Source organism: Psammomys obesus, unplaced genomic scaffold (genome assembly GCF_907164565.1).
Source record: "Psammomys obesus unplaced genomic scaffold, mPsaObe1.curated_primary_1811, whole genome shotgun sequence".
Taxonomy (NCBI): domain Eukaryota; kingdom Metazoa; phylum Chordata; class Mammalia; order Rodentia; family Muridae; genus Psammomys; species Psammomys obesus.
In genome coordinates, this window is record NW_026595272.1 from 1 (window position 1) to 25,563 (window position 25,563).

At 34.3% G+C, this 25,563-nt stretch overlaps 1 protein-coding gene across 2 annotated transcripts in view; it reads left to right on the top strand.

Annotated features, from left to right (window-relative positions):
* The first annotated feature begins 2,595 nt into the window (after positions 1-2,595).
* Positions 2,596-25,563, top strand: part of Tent2 (terminal nucleotidyltransferase 2) — a 46,684-nt gene continuing 23,716 nt past the window's right edge. For both annotated transcript variants that reach the window (XM_055619186.1, XM_055619187.1), the window contains exons 1-9: positions 2,596-2,765; positions 2,951-3,040; positions 4,461-4,698; positions 13,101-13,215; positions 13,306-13,397; positions 14,828-14,894; positions 17,688-17,757; positions 22,781-22,857; positions 23,135-23,263. In XM_055619186.1, the coding sequence (XP_055475161.1) occupies positions 2,629-2,765; positions 2,951-3,040; positions 4,461-4,698; positions 13,101-13,215; positions 13,306-13,397; positions 14,828-14,894; positions 17,688-17,757; positions 22,781-22,857; positions 23,135-23,263 (1,015 nt within the window). In that variant the 5' untranslated portion in view covers positions 2,596-2,628. The remainder of the gene's footprint in view (positions 2,766-2,950; positions 3,041-4,460; positions 4,699-13,100; positions 13,216-13,305; positions 13,398-14,827; positions 14,895-17,687; positions 17,758-22,780; positions 22,858-23,134; positions 23,264-25,563) is intronic.

The following is a 25,563-nucleotide window of genomic DNA, read 5'->3' on the forward strand; positions in this document are numbered from 1 at the left end:
TCCTATAGCAGCAAATACAGACTTGGTGGAGGATCTGATAGACTTGTTTCCTATAGGCGATACTTTTGTCTCTGGTACAAATTAGAGTCAGGCATTTGGAATGGGATCTGATAATGGTGATAAGTTGCCTGTTCACAACTTTGTAATGAACCTTGGATTGATGAATCTAATAATATGTGGTCAATCTAAGAAACAAGGAACAAAATTTATATGCATGAGTTTTAGTTTCTTTTCGGACTCCCTTGCTCTTCCCTCCCCCCATTCTGACTCTTGCAGTTTTTATAATCCTTTTAGTTTTATTCTCTAATTGATTTAACTGTCTAGGTATTATTTTTCTTCTATTAAAAAAGGCTTTGTAGTTCATTCTCTGACTTGCTTATCAGAAAAGAAAATTTACCACTTTTGGAACTTGAGTCCTTTATACATGTAAAGGATGTGCTTATAAAACTTGCCATATCAGTATATAAATTTATAACATAAGTATGTAGATACAGCAAATACTATGGGTAATGGTAAATTCATTTTAACTTTTTTATTTGTATTTGTATTTTTTTTTTTTTTTTTTTTTTTTTTTTTTTTTTTTTCATAACAAGGTTTCTTTGTTGCACTGGCTGTCCTGGAACTCTGTAGGTCAAGCTGGCCTGGAACTCACAGATCTGCCTGCCTCTGGCTCCTGAGTGTTGGGGTTAAAGGCATGCACCACCGCGCCCAGCTATTTTTAGTTTTTTGAGGGTTCTCCACACTTACTTCCAAAGTGCTTGGACCCGTTTGCAATCTCAACAACAGTGAATGAGTGAGGGTTCCCTTTCCCCATGGCCCTTCTAGCATTTGTTATGCATTGTATCACCATTCTGACTGGGATAAGACGATACCAAAGTTGTTTTGATTTGCATTTCTTGATTATCATTTTGAGACCATCTTCCTGCTCTGACTTCCAGCAACTGTCAACTTTCGATCATTCTGGGAACTTGTCCTAGTCTGGGTTTTTTTGTTTGTTTGTTTGTTTTGTTTTGTTTTTTCTTTCTTTTGTGTCTTACGGTTACCCTAGTTGGCTTGAAACTCTGTGTACACCAGGCTGGCCTTGGACTCATAGTGATCCACTAGCCTCTGTGTTTGTCTCCACTGGCTGCAAACAGTTGAACACCTCCCACCGGAGTCTCCTGAATGGTGGGTCTGTGTGTGCCACCTTGCCTCAGCTTTCTCTTTTTACCCTCCATGTGGACAGACACTTTCATTTTCCCTTACAGTGATACTCTAGACAGGGAGAGCCTTGTGGCTTAAGAGCATTTTACTTTAAAGCTTTAAAGCATTAATTTGTATCTTTTGGCTTCCACTGTTGCTATTAGAAAGTCCAAACATTTTGATCCCCAACTTAATATTTCTTCCTCTTGGAATATTAACTTTTATATCTGGATATTCTGAAATTCAAATCCCCCCTGCCCTGTGTGTGTGTGTGTGTGTGTGTGTGTGTGTGTGTGTAATTTTTGGTCCAGGTCAAATTTTGTTTAATGATTTTCTTTTTTGTGTTTTTTTTCTTTTTCTTTCTTTCTTTCTTTTTTTCATGGACTTTGCTGAAATGATCACATACTTGAGTTCTCTAGGTCTAGGCTTTTATTATTTTTTTATTTTTATTTATTTCTCTTTTAGTGTTCGTATGTTATAGTTTTGGCTTATTTCCCATTTTTTTTAATCCCTCTTTGGTGATCTGTGGATGCCTTATTTTAAGGATGGCCTAAGTGGAAGATACATATGAGTGGTGCCTGGCGGCTATTAACATTTCTTGTAGATAGGCTGAGCAAGTAATTCTCTTTTAATTATATAATTTTGCTTATTCTTAGGTGTGCACTGTTTCTCAGTTTGAGCTTTCTAATTACCTGTTTCAAGAAGGTGGCTAGGGAGTATCATTTTTACTTTGTTTACTTGGTTTTTGTTTGCTGCTTTACCTACCATTTTGAAGACTACAGCTTTGCTGGATTATTCATTGAAAAAAAATTCTAAAATGGAGCATTTAGTGTCTTACTAGGTTAGTGACATGTTCTGATTGTCCCTATAGTTTTTCTTCCCGTATGGAACAACACTATTTTATTGTGTCTTTTATGTATAAATGTTGAGAAGAATCTTGGAATTTTATGAATTGGTAGGTGACATACATTCTTATATCTTTAGGTATGTCAAGTACCATATCATAGGTATCAGGTAATCACATGGTAGCTTGTACCTTTTTATGAGTTAGGTTGTGAATAAATGTAAGGATCTGAGCGATTTAATTGAATCTTTGGAATAATATTTTGTTGTTTTAGAATAGTGGTGATAAAAAATTTGTTGCTATTAAGGTAAACAGTATATTCATCAGAAAATTTGAAACATGCACAATGAAAGTGTTTGAGTGTGGTTTTATATTTTAAATTAACTTAATTATTTGTTACCTATAGTAGAACTTAAAACCTACTTAAACTCTTAGAAATAACTTTGCAAATGAAATGACTAATTTGATAGCTGATTGTTTGAAGTAGTAGGTAATACTTATTGAAGAGTTCTATATCTTTAAGGTATAATAATACAGTTTTTTTTTAAATTTTTTTTTATTATAGGTAGAAGAATACATGTTCACCTTTAGTGAACAAGAGCATGTTCCCAAACTCAATTTTGGGCCGTCCACCCTTCACTCCAAACCACCAACAACATAATAATTTTTTTGCTCTCTCACCAACTCTTTATTCACACCAGCAACTTATAGATGCACAATTCAACTTTCAAAATGTAGAGTAAGTATAATGCTATATTGGACACTGTGTCATTAAGTTCTGTTTTCTCTTTAACATTTTTGTGTGCAGTATTTGAAAAGAGAGAAAATATTATTAGTCCTTTTTTGGCTACTAAAATATTAGTTTGTATGGCATTTTTAGTTCTAAGGAAAAATCATTATGTTATTGCTCTTTGTTTTTGGTAGCTTATCTAGAGCTGTGTCCTTACAGCCCCTGACGTATGGAACCATCAGCCCAATACAGACCTCAACATCCCCATTATTTCGAGGAAGGAAGTAAGTATTTCTCGAGTGTTTTAAAATAAATGTTAGTCTTAAGAACTATGTAACAGTTACATAGAATTACATGGACAGTGTGACCTCTTCTCTTTATACAAAAGCTGAAGGATGCAGACATTAGTTATTAAAGCAGAGATGCAATACCTGATACTTGAAATCCGGCTCTCTGGTTCTAGAATCAAGGCATATGATAAACATTACAAGTTTTTCTGAATTGTCATTCGAAAAGTTATATAATGATTCTGAGAGTATTGACTTCATTAGTTGTATTTGTGTAATTTTTTGAAATTGCCTTAGTAGCCAGTGGTAACTCATGAGTAAAGATGAATTCCATTAGTTCATAGTTACAGATATTTTTAAAAATTAAAATTGGCCTTTCTAATTGAGGATAGTGGATATGCTGTAATTACTTTCAGGATTAAAAATAACAAATGTACTTTTATGTGTCTAGCCCTTTAGATTAGCCCTACTAATCTCAGAGGAGTAGTGAAGTAAAACCTTTAGGATTTTAGAGCTAGAAAGGAATTGGATCATTTTCTGTGACATAAGATATTTCATGTTAACAGCTTAGTAAATATCATTTTCCCTGTCAAATTATTTATTTCCTTCTTACCTGGTACTGGGATTTGAACCCAGGGCTTCATAGAGGCTTGGCAGGTTCTCTGTTTTAACCTAATTATTTTCTTGTTAATTTGAAAATTTTCAAATTTTCTGAAAAATGTAAAAAATAGTATGTTGAACATTTGTGTACCTTTTTCCTAGATATATTAGTTGCAGAGTTTAGCTGTTTTTGTCTCTCTTCTCATTCTCACACTTTCCCCCCTGAATTATATTAAAGGAAATTGTTGACATTACTTTATACCAAAACATCTTAGCCTTTTTCCTTATAAAAATAGACATTCTACTGTGTAACCAAAATACTTTTAATTTTGCCCAAGACATTGTTACTGCATATTATCTGCAATGCAGCTTGTTGTCTGACACTCTTTATAACTTTTATAAAATTGTCAGTTTGATTTTTTTTTTCCCACTGATGAGCCAGAACATAGGAATATTCACAGGATCTTTTAAAAAGATATATGTATATATAATCACTCAATTTACTTCCTTTTGTTACAGTTTATCTTTGATTCTTAGTGATTGTGTGCTTCTATAAGTAGTCATTTTTCTATAATGTGTTCAATGTGGTAATGACTCAGTTGGTAGTTCAAATATATACCATTAATTACTTTTATTTTTGTACGGTATTGGAAGACATTTCTTGTGCTAAAGTTAATATTAAAAGTCCACTAGAGAGTTAATAATGAAACCTTATCCAAAGAGTCACAGTGTTGTTACTATCTGTTTTGATATTTGTATGTGTCTGTCATCAGAAAGTTGTGTCTTCAGTCATTAAGGTATATTTGCTTGTTTTCAGGAGAATAAGCGATGAAAAAAACTTTCCTCTTGATGGTAAACGGCAGCGTTTCCATTCACCCCACCAAGAGCCAACTATAATTAACCAGATAGTGCCTTTATCAGGTGACAGAAGATATTCCATGCCACCATTGTTTCACACACACTATGTACCAGATATAATCAGATGTGTCCCACCTCTTCGAGAAATTCCATTGTTAGAACCTAGAGAAATCACACTGCCTGAGGCTAAAGATAAGGTAATTATAATGCAGGTGTTCATTTTGCCTTTTGAAATTTCATATGAAGAATATATTAAAAGCATCAGGAATATCTAATTTTCTACATTTTTCTAAGTATCACTTTGATTTTTTTTTTTTTTTCTGTCGTAAGTACACCTTTCAGGATCATTTTTTTTCTGATTTATAAAATTTGGGATTAGAGCCTAAAACATTTGATTTCACTACTGCTCAGCAACAACTTGTTCTTTTTTAAGTGAATGAGTGAATGAAATGTTGGTGGTGTGGTTTTTGAGACGGGGTCTCTATGTAGCACTGGCTATCCTGGAACTCAATCTGTAGACCAAGCTGGTTCAGAGCTCACAGAGATCTGCCTGCCTCTATCTCCAAGTGCTTGGGTAAAAGGTGTGTACCACTACACCTAGTTCAACTTTTTCTTACTGCAGAAAAACATGGATATTGATACGGTAATTGTAATAAAATGTTCAAAAGCAGTATCTTTTTTTCTGTTCCTCTGAGGAAATAAAACTTAAATGGTGTGATCAAGAAATATTTATCAAAAAGATCAGTAAAAATTATTTTAGTTAAATGAAAGCATTTGCTCCTTCTTGGAAAATGACATTAGCATTGGAACAACGAGTTAATAACTAATAGTGGAATATTGCTCTCCCCAGCTATAGTTTGTGAAAACTTAAGAAAAACATGTAGTCATTTGGGAAAGATATATAATGTTTGTCATTTTTCTTGTTCTTTTAGTGATTCTGTGATTCACTCTCTATTCTCCCTCTCCCTTACTCTCTTCACAGGGTCTTTCTGTATAGTTCAAGATGCCTTAGACTGAAATTCACCCTTTTCTAATGTACAAACCAGTAGATTTTACTAAGTTCATTAAGTTGTGCACTTACCTGTTTCCAAAACATACTCTCCACTCCCTTGAAAGCTTGTACCCCAACAGTTTCACTTTCCTTCCCACTTCCTGTTAGTAAAAGCATTTGATGTGTGGCCATTTGTGCTTAGTTTCTTTCTTTTGCATAATGTGTTTAGGGTTTATTCATGTTTATTTGTATGGTTTTGATTTTTTTTGAGACTACTTCCCATATAGTTTAGACTGGCCTTAAACACACTATCCTCCTGCTTCAGCTTACTGAGTGTTGGAATTGCATTTTTTTCGTCTGAGTAATATTTTATTATGTAGGTATATACTGTATTTTGCTAATGTATTCCTCAGGTGATAGACATTTAGGTTTCTTATTCTGGTTATGAATAACACTGTAAATGTCTTGTATACAAAATTTTGCATGGGTGTATGTTTCTGCTCTCTTGATACATACACAGGAGTGAAATTATTGGGTAATTCGGTAAAGTATGTTCCACCTTTGAGGATCTGCCAACTTGTTCTCTAAAATGGATTATACATGTATACAGATGCTTCACTTTGTTTACATCCCTGTGCTATTTATTTGTTATTCTCTCTTTCAGTCTCTCATTCTCTCTCTTAGTTTCTTGTATTACTAGAGATGGAACCCAGAGCTTTCAGCATGCTAGGCAAACACTGACTCACCATCAAGGTTTATCTGTAACTTGTCTCTTTTTATTGGAGCCCTTCTGGTATAAGAATCATTTCAGTTTCCATTTTCTAATATCTAATGATGCTAAGCATATTATCATTTGCTTGTTGGACATCTGTATGTTCCTTGGAGAGGTCTCCATTCAGATTCTTTGTGCACATTTTAATAGGTTGTCTTTATTACTGAATTATAAGAGTTATTTTTATATATTCTGAGTATTAGCCCTTAAGATGATTTGCAAATGTTTTGTCCTTTCTGTGATTTCTATTTTTTATCAGTGCCTTCTAAAGCCCAGGGAGTTTTTCATTTTTTCCTGTAGTTTAATTTATTAGGTTTTTTTTTTTTGGGGGGGGGGCTTGCTGTGCCATCTTTCAGTGCAGTAGCTTGAATATTGATGCTTTTGTGGTATAAGTTCACTTATTCACTTGTTTGTCTATCTGTCTGTCTGTCTACTCAAAGGCAGGGTCTCATTGTATAGCTCGTAAGCCTGAAAGTTGATATATAGAGCAGGCTGTTCTTGAACTCACATAATCCTCCTGAGTGCTGGAATGTACTATAAGAATTTTCTACTTTTAGTTCTTAATTTAGGACTTTGGTCCATTTGTAATTATTCATTTTTATGGTAGAATGTAGGCTACAACTGTATTCTCCCAGTGATGGTTCATTTGTCCCCAAAAGACATGTTGTTAGAAACAAAAAAGAAAATCCTAACTGTTGTATTTTACAAGTAAAGGTTCAGAAGCCAGATGCTAGCTCAGAGGCAGGGAAAGCACCCAGCTGACCTTCCTCTTCAGCTCAGGTCAGGATGGAAAAAACCCAAAAGGCTCACTACTTCAACTGACAGCCCAGGAGGAAAAGGCCAAAAAACCTGAGGCGGAAGGCTTGCTAGCTCAAAGCCAAAAAAGCTAGGGAGCTGAGGAGCTGAAGCCTAAGCTAAAGCCAGAGCTTAAGCTAAAAAGCATTTTCTGCTTTTCTGTGCTGTCTTAAATACCCCTCAACTCAAAGTGCTTCCTGCTCTTTTATCCTTGTCAGCTGGTTTCTTGCTCCACTTCTTGACCTAGGGTTAACTTTATTAAATCCTGCATACAAAAAACTCTTGGATTAAAGTTGTGTGCTAAAGCTGGCTGAACCACACCAATAAACTGAAAGTTCTTAGATTAAAGATGTATTATGATATGCTCAACCACACCAAACAAGAAACAGGGTTTTACAGTTTCACAATTGTGAAATGGGATCAAATATCCTTCAACAAAGACAACATTTTTCTTACCATGAAGTAGAAAAAAATTAGTGGGAAAGAGGAGAAAGCAAATGAAAATGAAAAGATGAGTGTGGATGTTCTGGTGTTCCTTCTTCCTAAGTCCCTCCATTCCTTTGCTTTGTTTAACTCCTGATACCATAATGTGAAAGTCTATGGGATAAGGCAAATCAGGTGAATTTTCTGAATGAATGTATAGATAGTTACTATATATGGGTTTTTAATGTATGCATGCTAGTAGGATATTTAAAATGGGTTTATTATACATAGATACTCAAGTACATTTTTGTGTATGTTTATGTTTGTAGGTAACTAGTCGAGCTAACCAAGAACTTACTTTTACACATAACTTAGGCCTGTGCTGAATCTCTGTAAACTTAATAATGTATAATTCGTATTGTTGGTAATAAATCGTAGGGTGTGATTCCATATCTTTCTTTGCCCAATCATACAGAAACATTTCTCCCTCATGTGCAATCTTTGGAATTAGGGCTTTTCCCCCAGAAAGGGAAAGATTTTGTAGTTGAATCAGTTTCTTTGAGTGATACTTTATTTCTGCCTTATTGTGAGAGTAAGAAGGACAACACTTCCTTTTGTTCTTTTAAGTGACTGTTTTTGGAGACAGTAGCTCACAGTGTAGCTCAGGCTGGCTTTGAACTCATGATCCTCTTGGTTCTACTTTTTGAAAGCTCAGATTACTGATGTGTGCTACCATGACTTTCTTTTTTCAAGAAAACTGTTTGTTTATTGATGTCTCTGCTCTTTAGGCATAATTATTATATTTTTTGGTTTTTCCAGACAAGGTTTTTCTGTTTAACAGAGCTTGGGCTGTCCTGGACTCTCTTAGTAGACCATGTTGGCCTAGAACTCACAGAGATTTGCCTGCCCCTGCCTCCCAAGTGCTGGGATTAAACGTGTGGGTCACCATGCCCGGCTAGACATTTTACTCATGTTATATCATTTATTCTTTCAATAACTTAGTAGCATATGGCTATGGTCCTAAATTTTATTGATGTTTAGAAAGTTGAATAATTTGCTGGAAGTCATATCTTGTAAGTGTTAAAACCAAAATTTGACACATTGTTTTTAACAAAATCTCATTTAATTTTACCACCCTGTCTCCAAAATTAAAAAAAAAAAAAAAACCCACTTAAACTGAATGTCCCTTCTTTCTACTTCCTGTGCATTTCTCTGTCCATCCTCCTGACTTCCTCTTAGTCTCTATGGTTTTTTTTCTGTGTTCACTCCCTGTCAACTGGTTGCTTGTTTTGCCTCTTGACCTATAGTTGACTTTATTTAATCCTGTTTACAATATTCAAACAGAAAGCTCGTAGATGAGAGGTGTGTGCTAGGACTGAGCTGCACCACAACTAGAAACAGTTTTTTCCAGGAAACAAGAGTCTCAGGGTTCACAGTATAATCAAATATCCTGCAGCAACAACTGTCTCTAAAAATGAAGAGAGGAGAAATTTAATGTGCTTAAAGTCAAGAATGGGGAGATCACATTGTGAGACCTGGCTGTAATATCATGTGATCTGTAACAGTAATAACTGATAATTTTACCTATTATCTGTTGCTGCCAGCAATGTGATCAACACTACTGCTATAAAGTGTATAGTGAATGCAATATTTAATATTAGTTATTTAGACAGTGATTTGAATGCATAGTCAAGTGGCATTGAAAGTTTTTGAATAGGTGGAATAACAGTAAATTTGAATTTTGGAGAGGATAATTTTTTGCAGAACATAGTTTTGTTTAGAATGAGTTGGTCTTGAAGGTGGACTGTCATCTTAAAAGATGTTAATGTATCTGGATAAGAGGTACTGCAGTTGTGACAGATGGCAGTGAAAATTATATGTGAGATAGTATATAAAGAATATGGATAAAATAGGGTTTTGCTTTGTGAATCCTCCAGCCTCAGCTTCTCAAGTGCTGGGATTACAAATGTGCACCATTTGGCTCACATGTAACTATAATAGGTTTTATTTGAGCATTGCTGCAACGAATACTGAGGATCTACTGTGATGTCTGGGATTACTTGGTTCTACTTCAGTTAACAAAATTTTCTTTAAAGGACCAGATAGCAAATATTCTAGGCATTCAAGTTATTTGGGCTATTGGCTTTTTTTTTCTCTCCACTTAATAAAATGTAAAAATAATTTAACTTGTTTGTATATAAAAGTCTAGAAGCTATATTTGGCCTGTGGGCCCTAGTTTGCCAGCTTTTCTTCTAGGTCAAACAAAATCTAATCTTTATGTGACATTTGAATTTTACTGAATTTATTACAAACTTGGGTGCCTATATCTTCTTGTTACAGGAAATAGCAAACTATGTACATAAAATACTGTGTAAATAATATGTAAATTACTATGTAAATGATCATGTTAGTAAATCTCTCAGCTTTAACCCTTCCAACATTATATAACTACAGTATACCAACATACGACCAGTCTTAATTTAGTCCATACCTCCCCCTCTTTTTAGTTTGAGTCAGCTTCCAGTCGTTATGTATATATGCATATTTCTGTGTTTTTCTTGACAGTGCAACCGTATCTCCGTTACTATAGCTTCTTCTATTTTTATCTTCTCTTCTGGCTATTTTTCATCTTCCTCTTTTCCAAATAGAGTGCATACTTTCCTAACTTTTTGAAAGAAGCCTTGTTTTTTAAAAAATTATATTGATTCCGAATATTCATTTCAAGATAATTGATGTTTACCAATAATCTTCTGAACTATTAGCATGATACAACTGTATTTTTGTTTTAATTTTGTTTTGAGGTATGTTATTGCTCTATAGACCGTACTGAACTCAACCTCATACCAATTCTGCTTCTAGTTCCAACATGCTGAAATTAAAGGCATGAGCATACCAGGCTTACCTCTGTACACATTTACATGTCTCTTACATCATTTGTGAATCTCAGCCTGTATGTTATACATAGCGTTTAAAAATAGATTTGTCAATAATTTCATGCGCTTCGCTGCTGTCATAATTTTTTCTAAAGTAAATTTCTATTGTTAGTATATATACCAGCGTATTAAAATGCAAAAGGCTTGAAAAATTGGTTAAAATATCCTCATGTGTCCATGGAAATGTGCTTCATCTTAGTAATGATTCTCTAGTCTTTCTTTTCTTAGAAAAACTTTATGAAAATTATTTCACATATTTTCAGTTATTTTTTTTCAGTTATTATTCCTAAACTTTTTCTATGTTGTTTTCACTTTATTTTATTCCTACTCTTCTTGAGATTTTACTTCTTTTTTGTGTTATTCTGTCAATCAGAATCATTCTAGACCTTTCCTTTTGTCTCTCATGGCTTTGCCTTGTTTAGATTTCAGTGCCCCACAGTTTTTTGTTGGTGTTTTACAAGGGAATTTTTATTAAAGTCCCTGAACTTTCAGTGTCCTTCTTGATTTGCTTATAGGTTATAGCTTGTAAAGGTTCCTTCTAGAATTGTATACTATTCTACATCAGTTTTGAGGGAAAGAAACATAATGTAGTAGCTAGAGACCATTTGATTTCTGGGTATCTGATCTAGGGCTAGCCTGCTTTTTCCCTTTCTTCTTACTTTTGGGATACTGTGTCATTATGGTGTTAGAGTTTGACCTTAACTGGTCAGAGTTGGGATTTGTGAAGGATACTCAATTATGTTATATTTGTTGCTGGTGTTTGGTTTTGGTTTAATTTGAGCTGTTTTATTCTACTTGTTCTGTCTGTTTTTTGGTTGGGGGCGTTCAGGGGGAAGGGAGGGAGGGGCACAGGTATTTATAAATGTTCTTTTAAAAAAATTGTGGCTTTTTCATGGTCAGGTTGTCAGAAGCTCTTGAATCTTCTTAAATATTCTGAATATGATATAAAAGATCTTAACTGATGGATGAGACTTGTCATTTATAGAGTGTGGGGAGGCTTAAAAAAGAGAGACTGAAAATACAGAAGAGAGATTGAAAAATTAATGGTGTTTGTGCTCTTGAGGTAAATAGCAGGCATAGATATAAAGGTGTTGGTAGAGGGAATAGAGTTGAACATAGCAAGAGGGCACTTTGTCTTAACAGAATGAAAGAGATGAGATTTCCCTCAGGAATGTTAATTTGTAAGTCTTAGCAAGAAGAGGAATTGTATTTGTATTTTTAATTTTCTTAGTTATTTTATTTATTTTTTTCTTTGAGACAGGGTCTCATGGTAGCCTAGGCTGTCCTGGAACTCCCTATGAAGCCAAGGATGGCCTTGAACTCCTGATCCTCCTACCTCCGTTTCTGAGTGCTGGGATTTGCAGATGTGCACCACTACGCTTGACTTTTCTTAGAAAAATTTAATGTGAGCTTATCTGGAAAAGAAAGTAAGTTTAGGGGCCTTGAAGAAAGCAGTAAATATTTTGGAATGGAATAGTGAAAAATAGGAACAATATTTAACCAGAAATAATACGAGAGTAAACACTGGATAATGCTTAGAACCCTAAGCTAGGCTAACTCTTACATCATATATTTGAAGACTCTACTTTCTAAAAAGCTTTTCAGTTTTGTCTTTCTGTAAGTTCAATTTAATTTTAGAGAGAAGGTAGTGTTTTTATTGCCCTCAGTTGAGGATTTTGTGGCACATACATTAGAACATGAGGGATAAACTTGCTAAGGTGTGATGCAAGAGATTAGTTCAGGAGATGCATTCTGGGATAGTGGCAGCATAGGTACTAATGGGTTGGAAGAAAAGGGAGATCTCAAGGGACTCCTGACTAACTCTAGAGCAGATATGTTAGAGGTGGGGATGATAAGAAAGTGAGTTGAACAGGAAGTTGAAGTGAAAACAGTATAATAGAGTTTAAAATATTAGGACTAGAACACATTGCTACGCAATGGAAAATATTATAGTAAAAGAATTTCAGAAGTGGAGTTTGTTGTGGTAAGTGTAGCTCACTACATAGAAGGGTACCTCTATCTTCCTGTCATCCTGAGGTGATGGCAAGAGTTGGGGTACAGGGAAAATGTTAACCACATAGGTACCTAAACAAGGGAGAGATGGCACCACCCCAACTGATGAAGTCAGAACTCAGAGAAAGGTATGAAAAATAGAGTAGAGGGCGATTTGTGTGACTAGAAGACAGAGACAAATCTGTTATGTGTAGTATTCATCACCATGACCACCAGAAGTTGAACAAACTTCTTGAAAGGGACCTAGTATATTTTAGAATATGTCATGTGCATGTGCTTTTTAATGCATAGACTTACTTACTTTGCATATTCTTATTCACTGGTCTTTGTGACTCTTAAAAATGTGATAATTATTCTTTATTCATGATCCACGTAAAAGCAGACAGTAGTGATAAAAGGGTTTTAGTTTACTGGGCTATAATTATACTCAATATGAATTATCTGACTACTTTTTTGTCACTTAAATTTTATTTTTGTGAAATTTATAGTTTTTCTAAGCCATTCTTTGTACTTGAGTAACAATAGCTTTGAATCAGGAAGTGTTAAGAGGGTAACATGTATTTATTTTTAAAATACTGTCAGCATTCATTTATACTGCTATACTGCTTAGAATAGTAGTTATAAATTTCTGAACAAATATTTTGTTTTTGTTTCTTTTGTGGTGTATTCAAGTTGAGCCAGCAGATTCTAGAGTTGTTTGAAACTTGTCAGCAGCAAACAAGTGACTTGAAGAAGAAAGAACTCTGTAGAGCACAGCTGCAGAGAGAGATTCAGTTGCTTTTCCCACGTACGTCTGCCTTCTCTGCATGCCTTTATTGTCTATACGTTCCTGTTTACAAACTGTAGCACTTCTTACCGTTTTCTTCTGCTTCTCTAGAAAGCAGACTTTTTTTGGTTGGATCATCTTTAAATGGATTTGGTGCCCGGAGCAGTGATGGCGATTTATGCTTGGTTGTTAAAGAAGAACCAGTAAGTGATGAGACATTATTACAAGTCTATTTCTTATATTACATAAGTTTAGAAATAGAACTTGGTTTATTCTAATTAACTGTTTGAATTTTCTGTGTAGTGCTAGAAGGACCTCTTTCTCTGCCCTGCACATGTAAGGTACCAGCCTGGTATACAGAAGAGCAGCTCCAGCAGTAATGAGCTCTGAGCTGTTGATGAGAACTGGCTCCTCTGTGTGGTTTTTCAGGTGTTGCCTCTTACTATGAAATGTCACTGGGCTGAGTTTAAATCTTTTTAAATCTGTATTCTCCCCCCCCACCTTGAAAATACAGTAGGCTTTGAGTTCTTTTTTTTTTTTAAATAAGACTTCAGTGAAATTTAAGACCTTTGATTTAGTAAATTTAACATTTTTCCTAAGATACTGACTTCATTTTGGTTTTGTTTTTATTTAACAACCGAATTGTGTTATTTAGAATTATATTTATTTGAATTTCCTGTTAACTGATCTTTTGAATATCTTAATACTATAGAAATTTTTCAGTAAACTTATCCAACCCAGCCTCTTGTAGTTGCTCTTTTGAATTACCAGACTTTTTGATTAAGTTGAACATAATTTTAATCTTTCTTTATTTCTTTCTTTTTTTTTGGGGGGGGGGTGTATTTTTGAGATAGGGCTTCTTTGTATAGCCTTGATTGTCTGACTCTCTTTGTAGACCAGGCTGGCTTTGAACTCAGAGATCTGCCTGCCTGTGCCTTTCTGAGTGCTAGAATTAAAGGCCTGCACCACCACTGCCTGGCTTTAGTATTTCATACTGTGCTTCATATCCTTAAAAATGCAAAACAAAATCTTGATTGTAATATGTAGTTTTATTCTGGTTATTGTAAAAGAAAAACAGGTTTATTTTAAGAAAGCATCTGCTAATTTTTTTTTATGCTCTGAGATAACACAAAGGAAAAGAAAATGGGGAAAACAAGCAAACCAGAAAACCCCTTAAATATCAGTATAATGGAGATTGCAAATCCTGCAGCTAGAGTACACTGGGCACATCTTGCTAGCTCTGTGATCTTCATCACATTCGTAAGTCATTGCCACAGCTTCCACACTGATACTCTATACACTGTACATAATCCATAAGCACTTCATGCTCTTGATAATGAAATAAAATGTTACAAAGTTAGGATTTTGTTCAATTTTGTTAGATGAGTTTTTTTTTATCATTTATAGAAAAGGAAAAAATGACATGGTTATTTTCAATTAAAAATTATTTGATTCTGGAATGTAGATATGAAACAGCATTGAGGTTGACTTTTTGTAGTGTATATTTTGAAAAGTACTTTGAAAGAAAAATACATGGTTTATGTTTTGCTTTGTGTTACTTTAAAAATCAAACACTAAGCTAAGAAAATAATGAAAAAACACTTTAACTTTTCAGTGTTTTTTTTTTTTTCAGGTAAATCAGAAGACTGAAGCACGACATATACTCACCTTAGTCCATAAACACTTCTGTACTAGACTATGTAAGTCTCACAGACCTTCTGACATAACTATTATTTAAAATGGTACTCACTTAATCTCTCTGGTAAGAATTGTTTGCTTTCTGATGAGAACAATTAGAACATAGATTATTTTCTTCTAACTAACTTCTTTTACACTTATTTTCTTTTTAAGATAGGGTCTTGCTATAAATAAATATATAGAGAGCCTAGGCGGCCCTTGAACTTGTGATCCTCCTGTCTCAGCCTCATGCATTTTGGAGTGTATCACCATGCCTGTCTTCTTTTAACTATGGGCGAAAAAGCATGATTCAACAATTCATTATTGAATTTACTTGAAAATCCATTGAAGGCATGTGTCATCTTGAGAATTGAAGATATATAAGCTTTCCTTCTTTTTTTTTTTTTTTTTTTTGTTTTTAAAATGTTATAGAACTTTAGGAAAATAGGCATGAATGAACAGTTAGCTGTAAGGCAAGTATCTGTGTAGCCAAAAACATGATAGTAATAGTCATATAGGTATAAATGTTGTAGCTCCCAGGGGAAGGGTATCCTGGCAGTTGGGAGCCAAGGAGTACCACAAAGTCATAATGACAGCAAACTTCAGATAAGAGATTTATTGAGAAAAACACAGGAGGAAGATGTTTTCCTGAGCTTGGGAGAGAAGCAGCAGAGAGCCAACGAGGCAGGCTTTTTAATAGGACCTCTGGGAACAGAGATTTCCAGGATGGCCTGGGATTGGTGGGATTTTTTTTGCCTGATCTTGGGGTTTTTGCTCTGCAGGCTGGAGCTTGGCCACCTGGGTCTCAAGGGGCTGGGTCCTGCCACTATGGCCATTAGAGTGAGCAGAGCCTGGTGGTTGGAGGGCCTCAGAGGTGGGACTTGGCTACTTGTGTGCTTTGAGGGCCTTACAGTCACCTTTAGCAAAGTGGCTGGATACAAAATTAACTCAAAAAAATCAGTAGCCCTCTTGCATATGAAAGACAAAAGGGATGAGAAAGAAATTAAGGAAACTACACCCTTCACAATAGCTACAAATAACAAAGTACCTTGGTATGATTTACCAAAGCAAGTGATAGTCTCTTTGTAAGGGAAGAATTTCATATGCTTTTCATTAATACACATCTTTATTTTACAAATGTGAGCTCTAAACATGTTTGTTACCCCCAAAGAAAGCAAAATTGTTGACGAAGACAATTTTATTATAATATTTTTTTTAATGAACTTAGTAAATTTTAATCTATACTATCCCATCATACACTTTATTTTGAATGTCCACGGAATATTAAAGAATGTTATGATGCTGGAGAGATTTTTGTCAATTTTCTTTTAACAGATACTCATGTATAAGGCTTTGAATTGGGAAACACAAAAACAAAAACAAGTCACTATCCTTGAATAGTTTATATCTGTTGTAGGGAAAAAAAAGAAAACAGTTATTGGAATCGATATGTTATTTCATCTATAAAATTAAGAAATAATTCATACTGTCAGTGGATTTTAATCATTCTTACCATAGTTGAAAACTGATAAATGGGTCTGGAGAGAAGGCTTAATAGGAAGTACTTGCTATGTAAATGTGAGTGTCTGAGTTTAGATCTCTAGCGCCCATGTTAAAAGGCTGGGTTTGTTAGCTTACATCTGTAACTCCAACACCAGGGGTGAGGATTGGGGCAGAGACAGGAGGATCCTGGCTATGCCCGTGCATTCTGTCCAATTATGGAGCATCAGTTTCACTGAGATTTTAATCTTAAAAAATTAGCTGGAGAAATATAGAGGAGAACACTAGATTTTGACCTCTGGGCTCCACACACACATATGCATTTGTACTTATATATATGTACATGGAGGAAAACATGAAACGTTACCCTTCCTACCAAAACCACTAACAACAAAATTTTAACTTTTAAAAAAAGGAAATCTGGTATTGTCTTTTTCTATAGTTAAAAACTTTGGACATTACTCCCGCTTTTAGATTTTTTGAAAAAAGTGTTTCTTTCTTTTGATTATATGTCTTTTTTTGGGTATGTGCACATGAATGTATGTGCCATGGAGACCAGAAAAGGGCATTGGATCCTTTGGAGCTGGAGTTACAGGCTGTTAATTAGCTGCCATCGTGGATGCTGGTGTCTGAACTTAGGTCTTCTGAAAGAACAGTATGTGCTCTTCACCATGGCAGTTACTGATTTTCTGTAATTTACATGCATTATTTTCTACAATAAATTCCTTATACCTTTGATGAAATTAAAAATGTTATGTATTTTATCCTCTTTGAGATAATATATAATTGAATGTATTCTTGCCTCATCAAGTTGCAAGTATTTACATATTACAAATGATTTCTGCAATTACCATCCATTTCTTACTGTTATACCAGAATTTAGCAATTTCCTTACTTTTAGCTATTTTTTGCATTGAGATGTTTTAATGTCTTTATAGATACTGCTATATACACTAGATTTTTTTTTTTTTTTTTTGAGAACAAAAACCCTTAAAGCCTTTATATAGCTCTTATATGGACTTGATGTCTGTCTTTCCTTCCTCCTTATCCTTCCCATTTCTTCTCTCCTGTGAACCTCCCCCCCTTCTTTGATAGGGTCTCATTATGTGTTCCTGTCTTTCTGGAACTCTTTTTGTATCCTTATTCTTATATTGTGTCCTTATATTTTATTCTTATTCTTATTAATCCTTTATTTTTCAAGGACAGCATTTGATCTTAAGTAGGTTTAGTTTATTAAAACACTACTTTTAAAACTGCATTGGAACATTATGAATGAGAAAACAATGGCAGATACTCATATTATCTTTTTCCTTCAGCTGGCTACATTGAGAGACCTCAGCTGATTCGTGCAAAAGTGCCAATTGTGAAGTTCAGGGATAAAGTCAGGTAAATAATTACTAACCCCTCTTTTCTTAGGTGCTTTAGATTAACTTTGGCTAGTCACATAATGTGGATAGCTAAGAAATCAGTGTTAAAGCACAGCAGCTTATCTTTAAGGTTTTAGGGATAATTTTCTAGTTAATTTTCTTTTTTTCATTTTCTTCTTTGTCTTTTGTTATTTTTCTAGACAGGGTTTCTCTGTGTAATACATCTCTGGCTCTCCTGGACTCCCTTTGTAGCCCAGGGTGGCTTCAAACTCAGAGATTCACCTGCCTCTGCCTCCCGAGTACTAGGATTAAAGGCATGTGCCACTATGCCCAGCTTATTCTTTGAATCAGTCTGGCTGTGAGGACAGCTCTGAACTTTGGATTCTTCTGCTTTCACTTCCTGAGTGATGACATTGTAGGTGTAGTCACTATTGTCTTTAAATTAACTTTTGAAATAATTTGAGAGGTCTTCATGTTTAACTGAATTTAGCTACTCTGCTTCAGTCTTGAGTATTTGGGACTATCCAGTTTGGGTTTTAAAATGATTCTCTTGTAGCCTAGCATAAAGGTTCATATTTGCAAATGGATTTCTGTGAGTTTGAAGCCATGCTTGGTCTATACCAATGGTTTTCACTGGTATATACCTTCATAATGGTGCAACCCTTTAATATAGTTTTTTGATTTGTGGTGACCCCCACTCCAACCATAAAGTTGCTATTTCATGACTGTAATTTTGCTTCTGTTATGAATTGTAATATAAATACAAGTATCTGTGTTTTCTGATAGTCTTGGTGACTATGAAAGGGGTTTTTTTTACCTTCAAAGGCATCTTGACTCAGAGGTTGAGAACCACTGCTCTATACAATGAGATCCAGGTCAATCAGCGTTATAGTGATGACTCAGTGTAAAATGTAAAAGACCGCATATTTTGGGAACATATAATGTGTTCCCCAAAACATATCTTTTTTGATAAAATTTGGTGTGTATTTATATCAGAGAGTTTGTTGTAACTTTTAAGTATCATTAAATGTCAAAAGCTGGCTTTGACACCAGGGTAAACTGAGGTGGGATGTTGAGTTGTTGAAATGGAGGGGGGTGGTGGAAGTTGGTTACTTCTAGCAAGAAACACTGAACTTTCTTTAACTCTTAAACAGCTAGAGCTGATAGCTTGATCATAGCTTGATCATGGAGAAAGACTCTGGAAAAAGGAAAGGGGAGGGAGCTGGAGCAGATGGCTTCTGGTAGATACTGCTGGTAGAGAAAGAAAAGAAGAAGGGGAAAAAACATACACACACACACACACACACACACAGGATGAAACAAAGGCAGGCTCCAACAAATTCACATATACCCATACACAGATATACAGGTACAGTCAGACAGAAGGACAGACAGACACATTCGGTGGTTGAAGCAAACTCTTAAGAGTGAGCTCCAATAAGCGGGCTTTAAAAGGCTCCAACAAGCTTCAATAACTTCTTATATACATAAAAATATACATACATACAAACAGGCAGACAGACATATTTGGTTGATGTGGATGGAGCAAAGCTCTGACAAGCAGGCTCCAAGAGGCTCCAATCGACAGTGTTTCTTGTTTTTTATACTTTTTATGTCAGAGGAAAAATTATCTCATAGCCATAAAAACAATTATCACAGAAATAGATAAAGTTGTTACACAGAGGGATATAACAGTAGGATTATTGATTACTCATGCCTAACTAAACATTTCTTATCCATCACTTCATCCTACAAGTTCATTGTAAGTTCAGAGCAATAGTTCTTCATGTCATAGGTTAACAAGGTTTAAGGTTAAGGATTTACAACAAGATAATTTCTTACATGTCTTTCCATTAAGACTCATATCTAATTTAACATTCTTCAGCTATGTTTCATTCCATGAGTTTATTGAAAGTTCAGAGTAGGAGTTGTTTTTTTTTTTTTTTTATGTAATAGGTTAACAAGTTTTTTAACCAAGAAACAGGTCATCTATCTTATATCTTATTTTTAAGGCCTTGTATATCTTAAATTAGTTAGTTATCATGGTGCATACTGAGATTGGTGATCCCATCTCTGGACCTAACCTAGAATGAATGTTTTCCTAGATCATAAATTTGTCTCAGTCCTTTTCTTCCTAGTGAAATTTATGTGTTTGTGACATATGAAGGTTCATGGAACTCCCTTACGCAGCCTTTGCTATTTTGCAGGGTCGGGGTTCTTAAAGTTAGCTGAATCAAATCGGGAATTCATTATCAGGAATTATAAAATTATCTGTTCATCTAAACAACATTGTTTCATGAAAGTACATCTTCATATTGATACTGCTGGTAATTTGCCTAACAGAATGGGTAAATACCCAGGAAACAATAGGCAGTGAGGGTCTCTCCATGCCATGCCAATATTTGAGGAGTACAGCAATATCAAGCATGAAAAGGCATATCAGCAACAAAAAGCTATCCGTAAACAAATTCCCTGAAGTCCATGCCTCTTCAGAGTATAGCCATTGTCAGCTGTGCAAAAAACAAAACAAAACAAAACAAAAAAACAAAAAACAAAACCAGTGGGCTGCCTTCAGGAAGCTTACTTGCTTGCTAAAGTTCACCCTACATGGCCTGTGCCAATAAAACAAACTATATTTCATTTAAAGAAAGATGTAGAGCATATAGGGAATAAGAAAAAGCTGTAAAAACACTGAATTTCAAATTTAAAAAATTTTTAAAATATATATTTTCTTTATATTTTCCTAGCTTTGGTTCTGATTTCTTAAGACTGTTGTATTAGAATGTATTACATAACATTTGAATATAAGAATGTAAATGGTATAATCATGTGTTGTAATCATGACATTGGGAGTTGGAGGTAGCAGGATGATGAGTTCAAGTACAGGAAGGGCTAATAATGAGTATCTCAAAACAAACAGGCAAGCAGAAATAAGAAAAGTTAAGTGTAGATTGATTGTATAATTTATTGAAAAGATTCATAAACTGTTTTCTAAACATAGGATTATAATATAGCAAGTTTTTCTAGATGTTTACAGGGATAACAATGAAATCATGCTTTTGCATATACAGAATTGAACTTTCTTATTTTACATTTAAAAGTTGTTTTCTTACAAAAATTTACTTCTGCATTTATGTATTGTTCAAGGTGTGGCAAAAATTTGGGGCTAGTTTAATACCTATGTTTCCACCTGAGGTTGAATAAAGTGACATTCTGCCTTCTTGTTATAACTCTCTCATGCTGCAGAAAAATACCCTTTTTCATAATTTAGTTAGTAAATTTTCACTGTTTAAAATGGTCTTAAAACTTAATTTTCTAGTAGTTTGTAAATGTGAGAAGCCTGTGATTTGTCTTGTGGAAGAAACATGATAGGTAGATACTTAATTCATATTTTTAGAAATTTATTTTTCTTCTAGTGCTGGAGAATGTTCATTTAGGGCATTAGGTATGCAGGCAAGTAATCTACCACTGACATATTTCTCCAGTCCCTTTGAAAAGATTGAATTCACCAGGTCTCTACTTATATGGTTTTCTTATGTATTGAGTTATGCAGGCAATATATAAATTGGCTCTGGTGTTTCTTTCGCCAGCATAAAGATGGTGATTGTTGTCACCTTAAGTTTCCCAAAGCTTTTTGTATATCTCAGCAGCTCTAGCATTACTACTCATTTATTATGAGCAGAAGTGAGGGGATGTTTGTCAGATGTTTTGTTTTGTTTTTTTTTTTTTGTTTTGTTGTTTTTTGGCTCCCCACGCAAGAAAATCGTAAGGTAAATTTCAGATTTTGTAATAACATAGAAAGGGATTGTTTTAATTAGTTAATTGTTGGACTAATTTATTTTGAGATAAGATCTTGTACATCGCACAGACTGACCCCAAGTTCTCACTTCTGTCTTGGCTTCCCATTTGCTAGTTTAGAGGCATGTATTATCCAAATCTTATTTTTGATAGTGTTTAAAAAGGGTGAGGGGCATTTGTTTATTGTGTATGTATGTGCATGGTTCATGTTTGGCACACTATGGTGTATATGCAGAGGTCAGTTCTCAGTTCTCTTCTTTCATCATGTGGATCCTGAGATATTGATCTCATCTTGTCAGTCCTAGTAGCAAGCACCTTTTCTCACTGAATCATCTTGCCTGTCCTTTTGATAGCCATTTCATAGAACAATGTAGTGTTAAAAGAAACTAGACCCAATAGAATATATAAGTGGAACTAATTTATATGGAGTAATTTTTCCTTGTTGGTAGATTTTAACAGTAATTGCCCAATTTTCTAAGTTGTGAGTTAAGAATCTTTGTTTCAAAGAAGCATTGGTGATGTTTTGAGTAATGTGTTTCTTCCAGATCATCAGTACCTGCATCTGACATAGGATTTTCCAGTCATTTTTGAGGGAATATGATGTATAGATATTTTTTTAAAACTTGAATTATATTTGGCTTATTTTTATTGTTGAAATAGGTAAACCTATGTTTTGAGAAGATATAACTTAGTGGGATGGTTTACATCAGAATGTTTTGGTCATAGGATTTTGTTTATCTAGAAAAGGTTACAAGATTTTAAAACTTCACTTTGAGTAATTAGAGACATCAGTATATTATGGGTCTTTTAAATAGTGATCTTATATTTTTAATATACATCAGACTACTTTAAGTGACATACTATATCTACTGTTATATATATTCTATATACTATATACACATCTATTATTGTATATCTATGTAGTATATATATTGTGTATACTATAGCATATATAGTGTTGCTACTTCATAACTAATTTTGCTACTGTTATGAATTGTAATGTAAATATCTGTATATAGTATAGTATATGTAGCATATAGTACATATACATATATATACATGTATACTATGTATATATTCTTACTTTAGTGACATCAAACTTCATTGACTCCCTTTAAAAACACAGCCTATGGCTTTTAGTCCATGTGACATCAGTGGATAGATTGCAGTCAGTTTAATTAATAGAAAGAGTGGTTATTTGTACTTGTTTTAAAAGTGTGTTTTTTTTTTTTTTCTTTAAATAGTTGTGTGGAATTCGACTTAAATGTAAACAATACTGTTGGAATTAGAAACACATTCCTTCTCAGAACTTATGCATACCGTAAGTTTTTGTCTTGTTTTAAATAACCATCAGCCTGTTTTTGTTATATTCTTTATGACCTTTCAACTATGTTACAGTAAATATCAGTACCCCATTACTTGTGTTTAGTTAAACTGAATTTTGTTTTTTGGATAATATGTTGCTATAGTAAAGTTATATGCTACTGTACTTTGTATAGAGGGAAGCAGTGTTTCTTACTGGGGTAGAATCAGGAAATTATATATACTTTCAAAGAAACCATGATACTATCCTTTTTAAGTGTCAATTTTACTTGCAGTTGAAAATCGAGTTCGTCCATTAGTGCTGGTGATTAAGAAGTGGGCAAGTCACCATGAGATAAATGATGCCAGTCGTGGCACTTTAAGCAGCTATAGTCTTGTATTGATGGTTTTGCACTATTTACAAAGTAAGTATTATGGTAGTTTTTCACTTTTTAAAACTGAAATTCAGACAAACCTCATTGTAGTATCTTTTTTGCTTATTTCCAATTTGCATTATTTTAAAAAATTCTTTTTCTAAGGCCTGTGTAACTTTTTATCCTGTTTTGTTGCCTTGAGCTAATATTTTAGAAATTTTATTCTCTGGAAAACATTGTGAAAAAATTTCAGTGTGCTTTTGTCTTTTCACAGTTTTCTTATATGCAATTTTTATTTGAAGAAGTTTCACTATTGTTGATTTCACTGTCTTGCAACAGATGAGTGCTCAGAAAGACTGTTAACAGCTCTGAGGGGAAAAGTAGCCTAGCAGTTGGAAGCCAAGAAATACCAGCTACAAAGTCACACTACACAACAAACCTCACACAACAGATTTATTGGTATAAATACAGAGTGTGGCTGCATCCGCTTGGAAGCAAAGAACTTAGTGAGGGCCAGGTTTTATATAGAGTTGATTGGAGGTGGACTTTTTCAGGGTGGCCTGGGATTGGTAGGATTTTGTGACCTGATCTTTGGCTTTTACTATGTAGGGCAGTGCTTGGCCACTGGGTCTCAAAGACCCTTGGATCTCACTGTTATGGCCATTAGAGTGTTTTTTAGGTGGAGTCTGGCAGTTGGAGGTCCTCAGGGGCAGGTCCTGGCCACTCATGCACTTGGGAGGCTTACAAGATAGAAATTAAATGATACTCTTGTTGGGTAAGAAGCTTATAATCATTCCTCTTTGGCTTCTTCTCTTCAACTGGGTTTTATATTTGCTTGGCTATTCTGTCAGACATGAGGATCACCTGTCTGAGACATCTGTCACTCTGTGCTTGCCAGGTTGGTTTGGATAATGTGACTGGCTACCCTCTCTTCCCATGTTCCTTCATGTGCATCCCTTTTTAGAATGGCAAAATAGGAGAAGATGGCTTTTCTTGAGAGAGGACCATTCTTGGCTTCAGGATATGCAGAAAGTTCTCTGGTCCTCCAATGAACCTATAAATCAGCTCTCAAATTCCAGATTGGCCTCAGATTTTAATTCAGTCTAGGTAGCTTTGTTTATGAAGTCATTCTGATAAAGCCATAAATTTGTTCTGTGCTTAGTGGCAAATTATAAGTGAGCACTTGTAATTTTTGCCCTTTTATAATGTAGCTGTAAGAACTTAGAGTAGTGAAAGTTCCCTAGAAACACAGTGCAGACTGATGAACTCTACATGGATCCTTTACTTTTGTGTTTAATGTTTTGTATACAATATGTCCAATAAATAACATATTGTACATATTTTACTCAGCTAAATGCTAAGAGAAGTTAAAGAGAAAACTAAAGATTCATAGTTTTCTCAACTAGGAATCTGTGATGTTTCATTATTGAATAGCATACTTTATTATAAATAACTTCATTAACAACCTGTGGTGGTACATTCCTGTAATCCTAACACTTGTGTGGCATAGGAAAGAAGATTGTAAATCAGGGATTTATAGCCAGAACCTATAAAAACAAAACAAAACAAAAATAAAAACAAGCCAATAAAACCAAAGCATTATTAATAACTGTTACAGCTGCTGGATTACTAACAGAATGTTCCTTTTTCCAGCATACTATGAGTTCTTGTGTGAGGTGAATTGCTAATAGGTCACCATCAGTATCATATGGTCTTAACTATTTATTCCAGTCTGCACTGGAGTAATTTTAAAAAGGTTTTATTGTATTGTTTAGGGCTTTCTGCATTTAGATTCTGCAAAAGATAACAAAGTTCATGTACTTTGAATCTAATATTTTGTTTTTTCCCAAGAGATTTATATAAAAAACTATTTCTAGTATTTATTGAACTAATAAGAATCTGAGCTTTCAAGAATGGCATAATTAATTATGCTGTATCATAATAGGAACGCTATATAGTAGCACAATCATGTTTTTAAGATTTTTTTTAAAGATATAGAAATACTCTTGACATATTGCTGTATTCAACATAATTCCAGTATTTTGATCTAAGAATAATCGTATGTGTGCAAATACTGAGAAGGCATGTGTCAAAATTTTGTCAAATTTTTAATAGAAAATTGGATCTTTAATCTTAATATTTTACTATACATTAGCTATTTTCTATATTATGCAATATAGTCATCTTCATTTGAACATAGGAATCAAATTTTTTAAAGTTATAAAAAGACTTAAAATTAATTACGCCAGAAAGTCTTGATACTGTCCTCTCGTTAAAGGGTCTTAAGCTAATCATAATATATTATTGCTGATTTGTCTTGGTTATATGTTGACTTGATGATTGGTTTACTC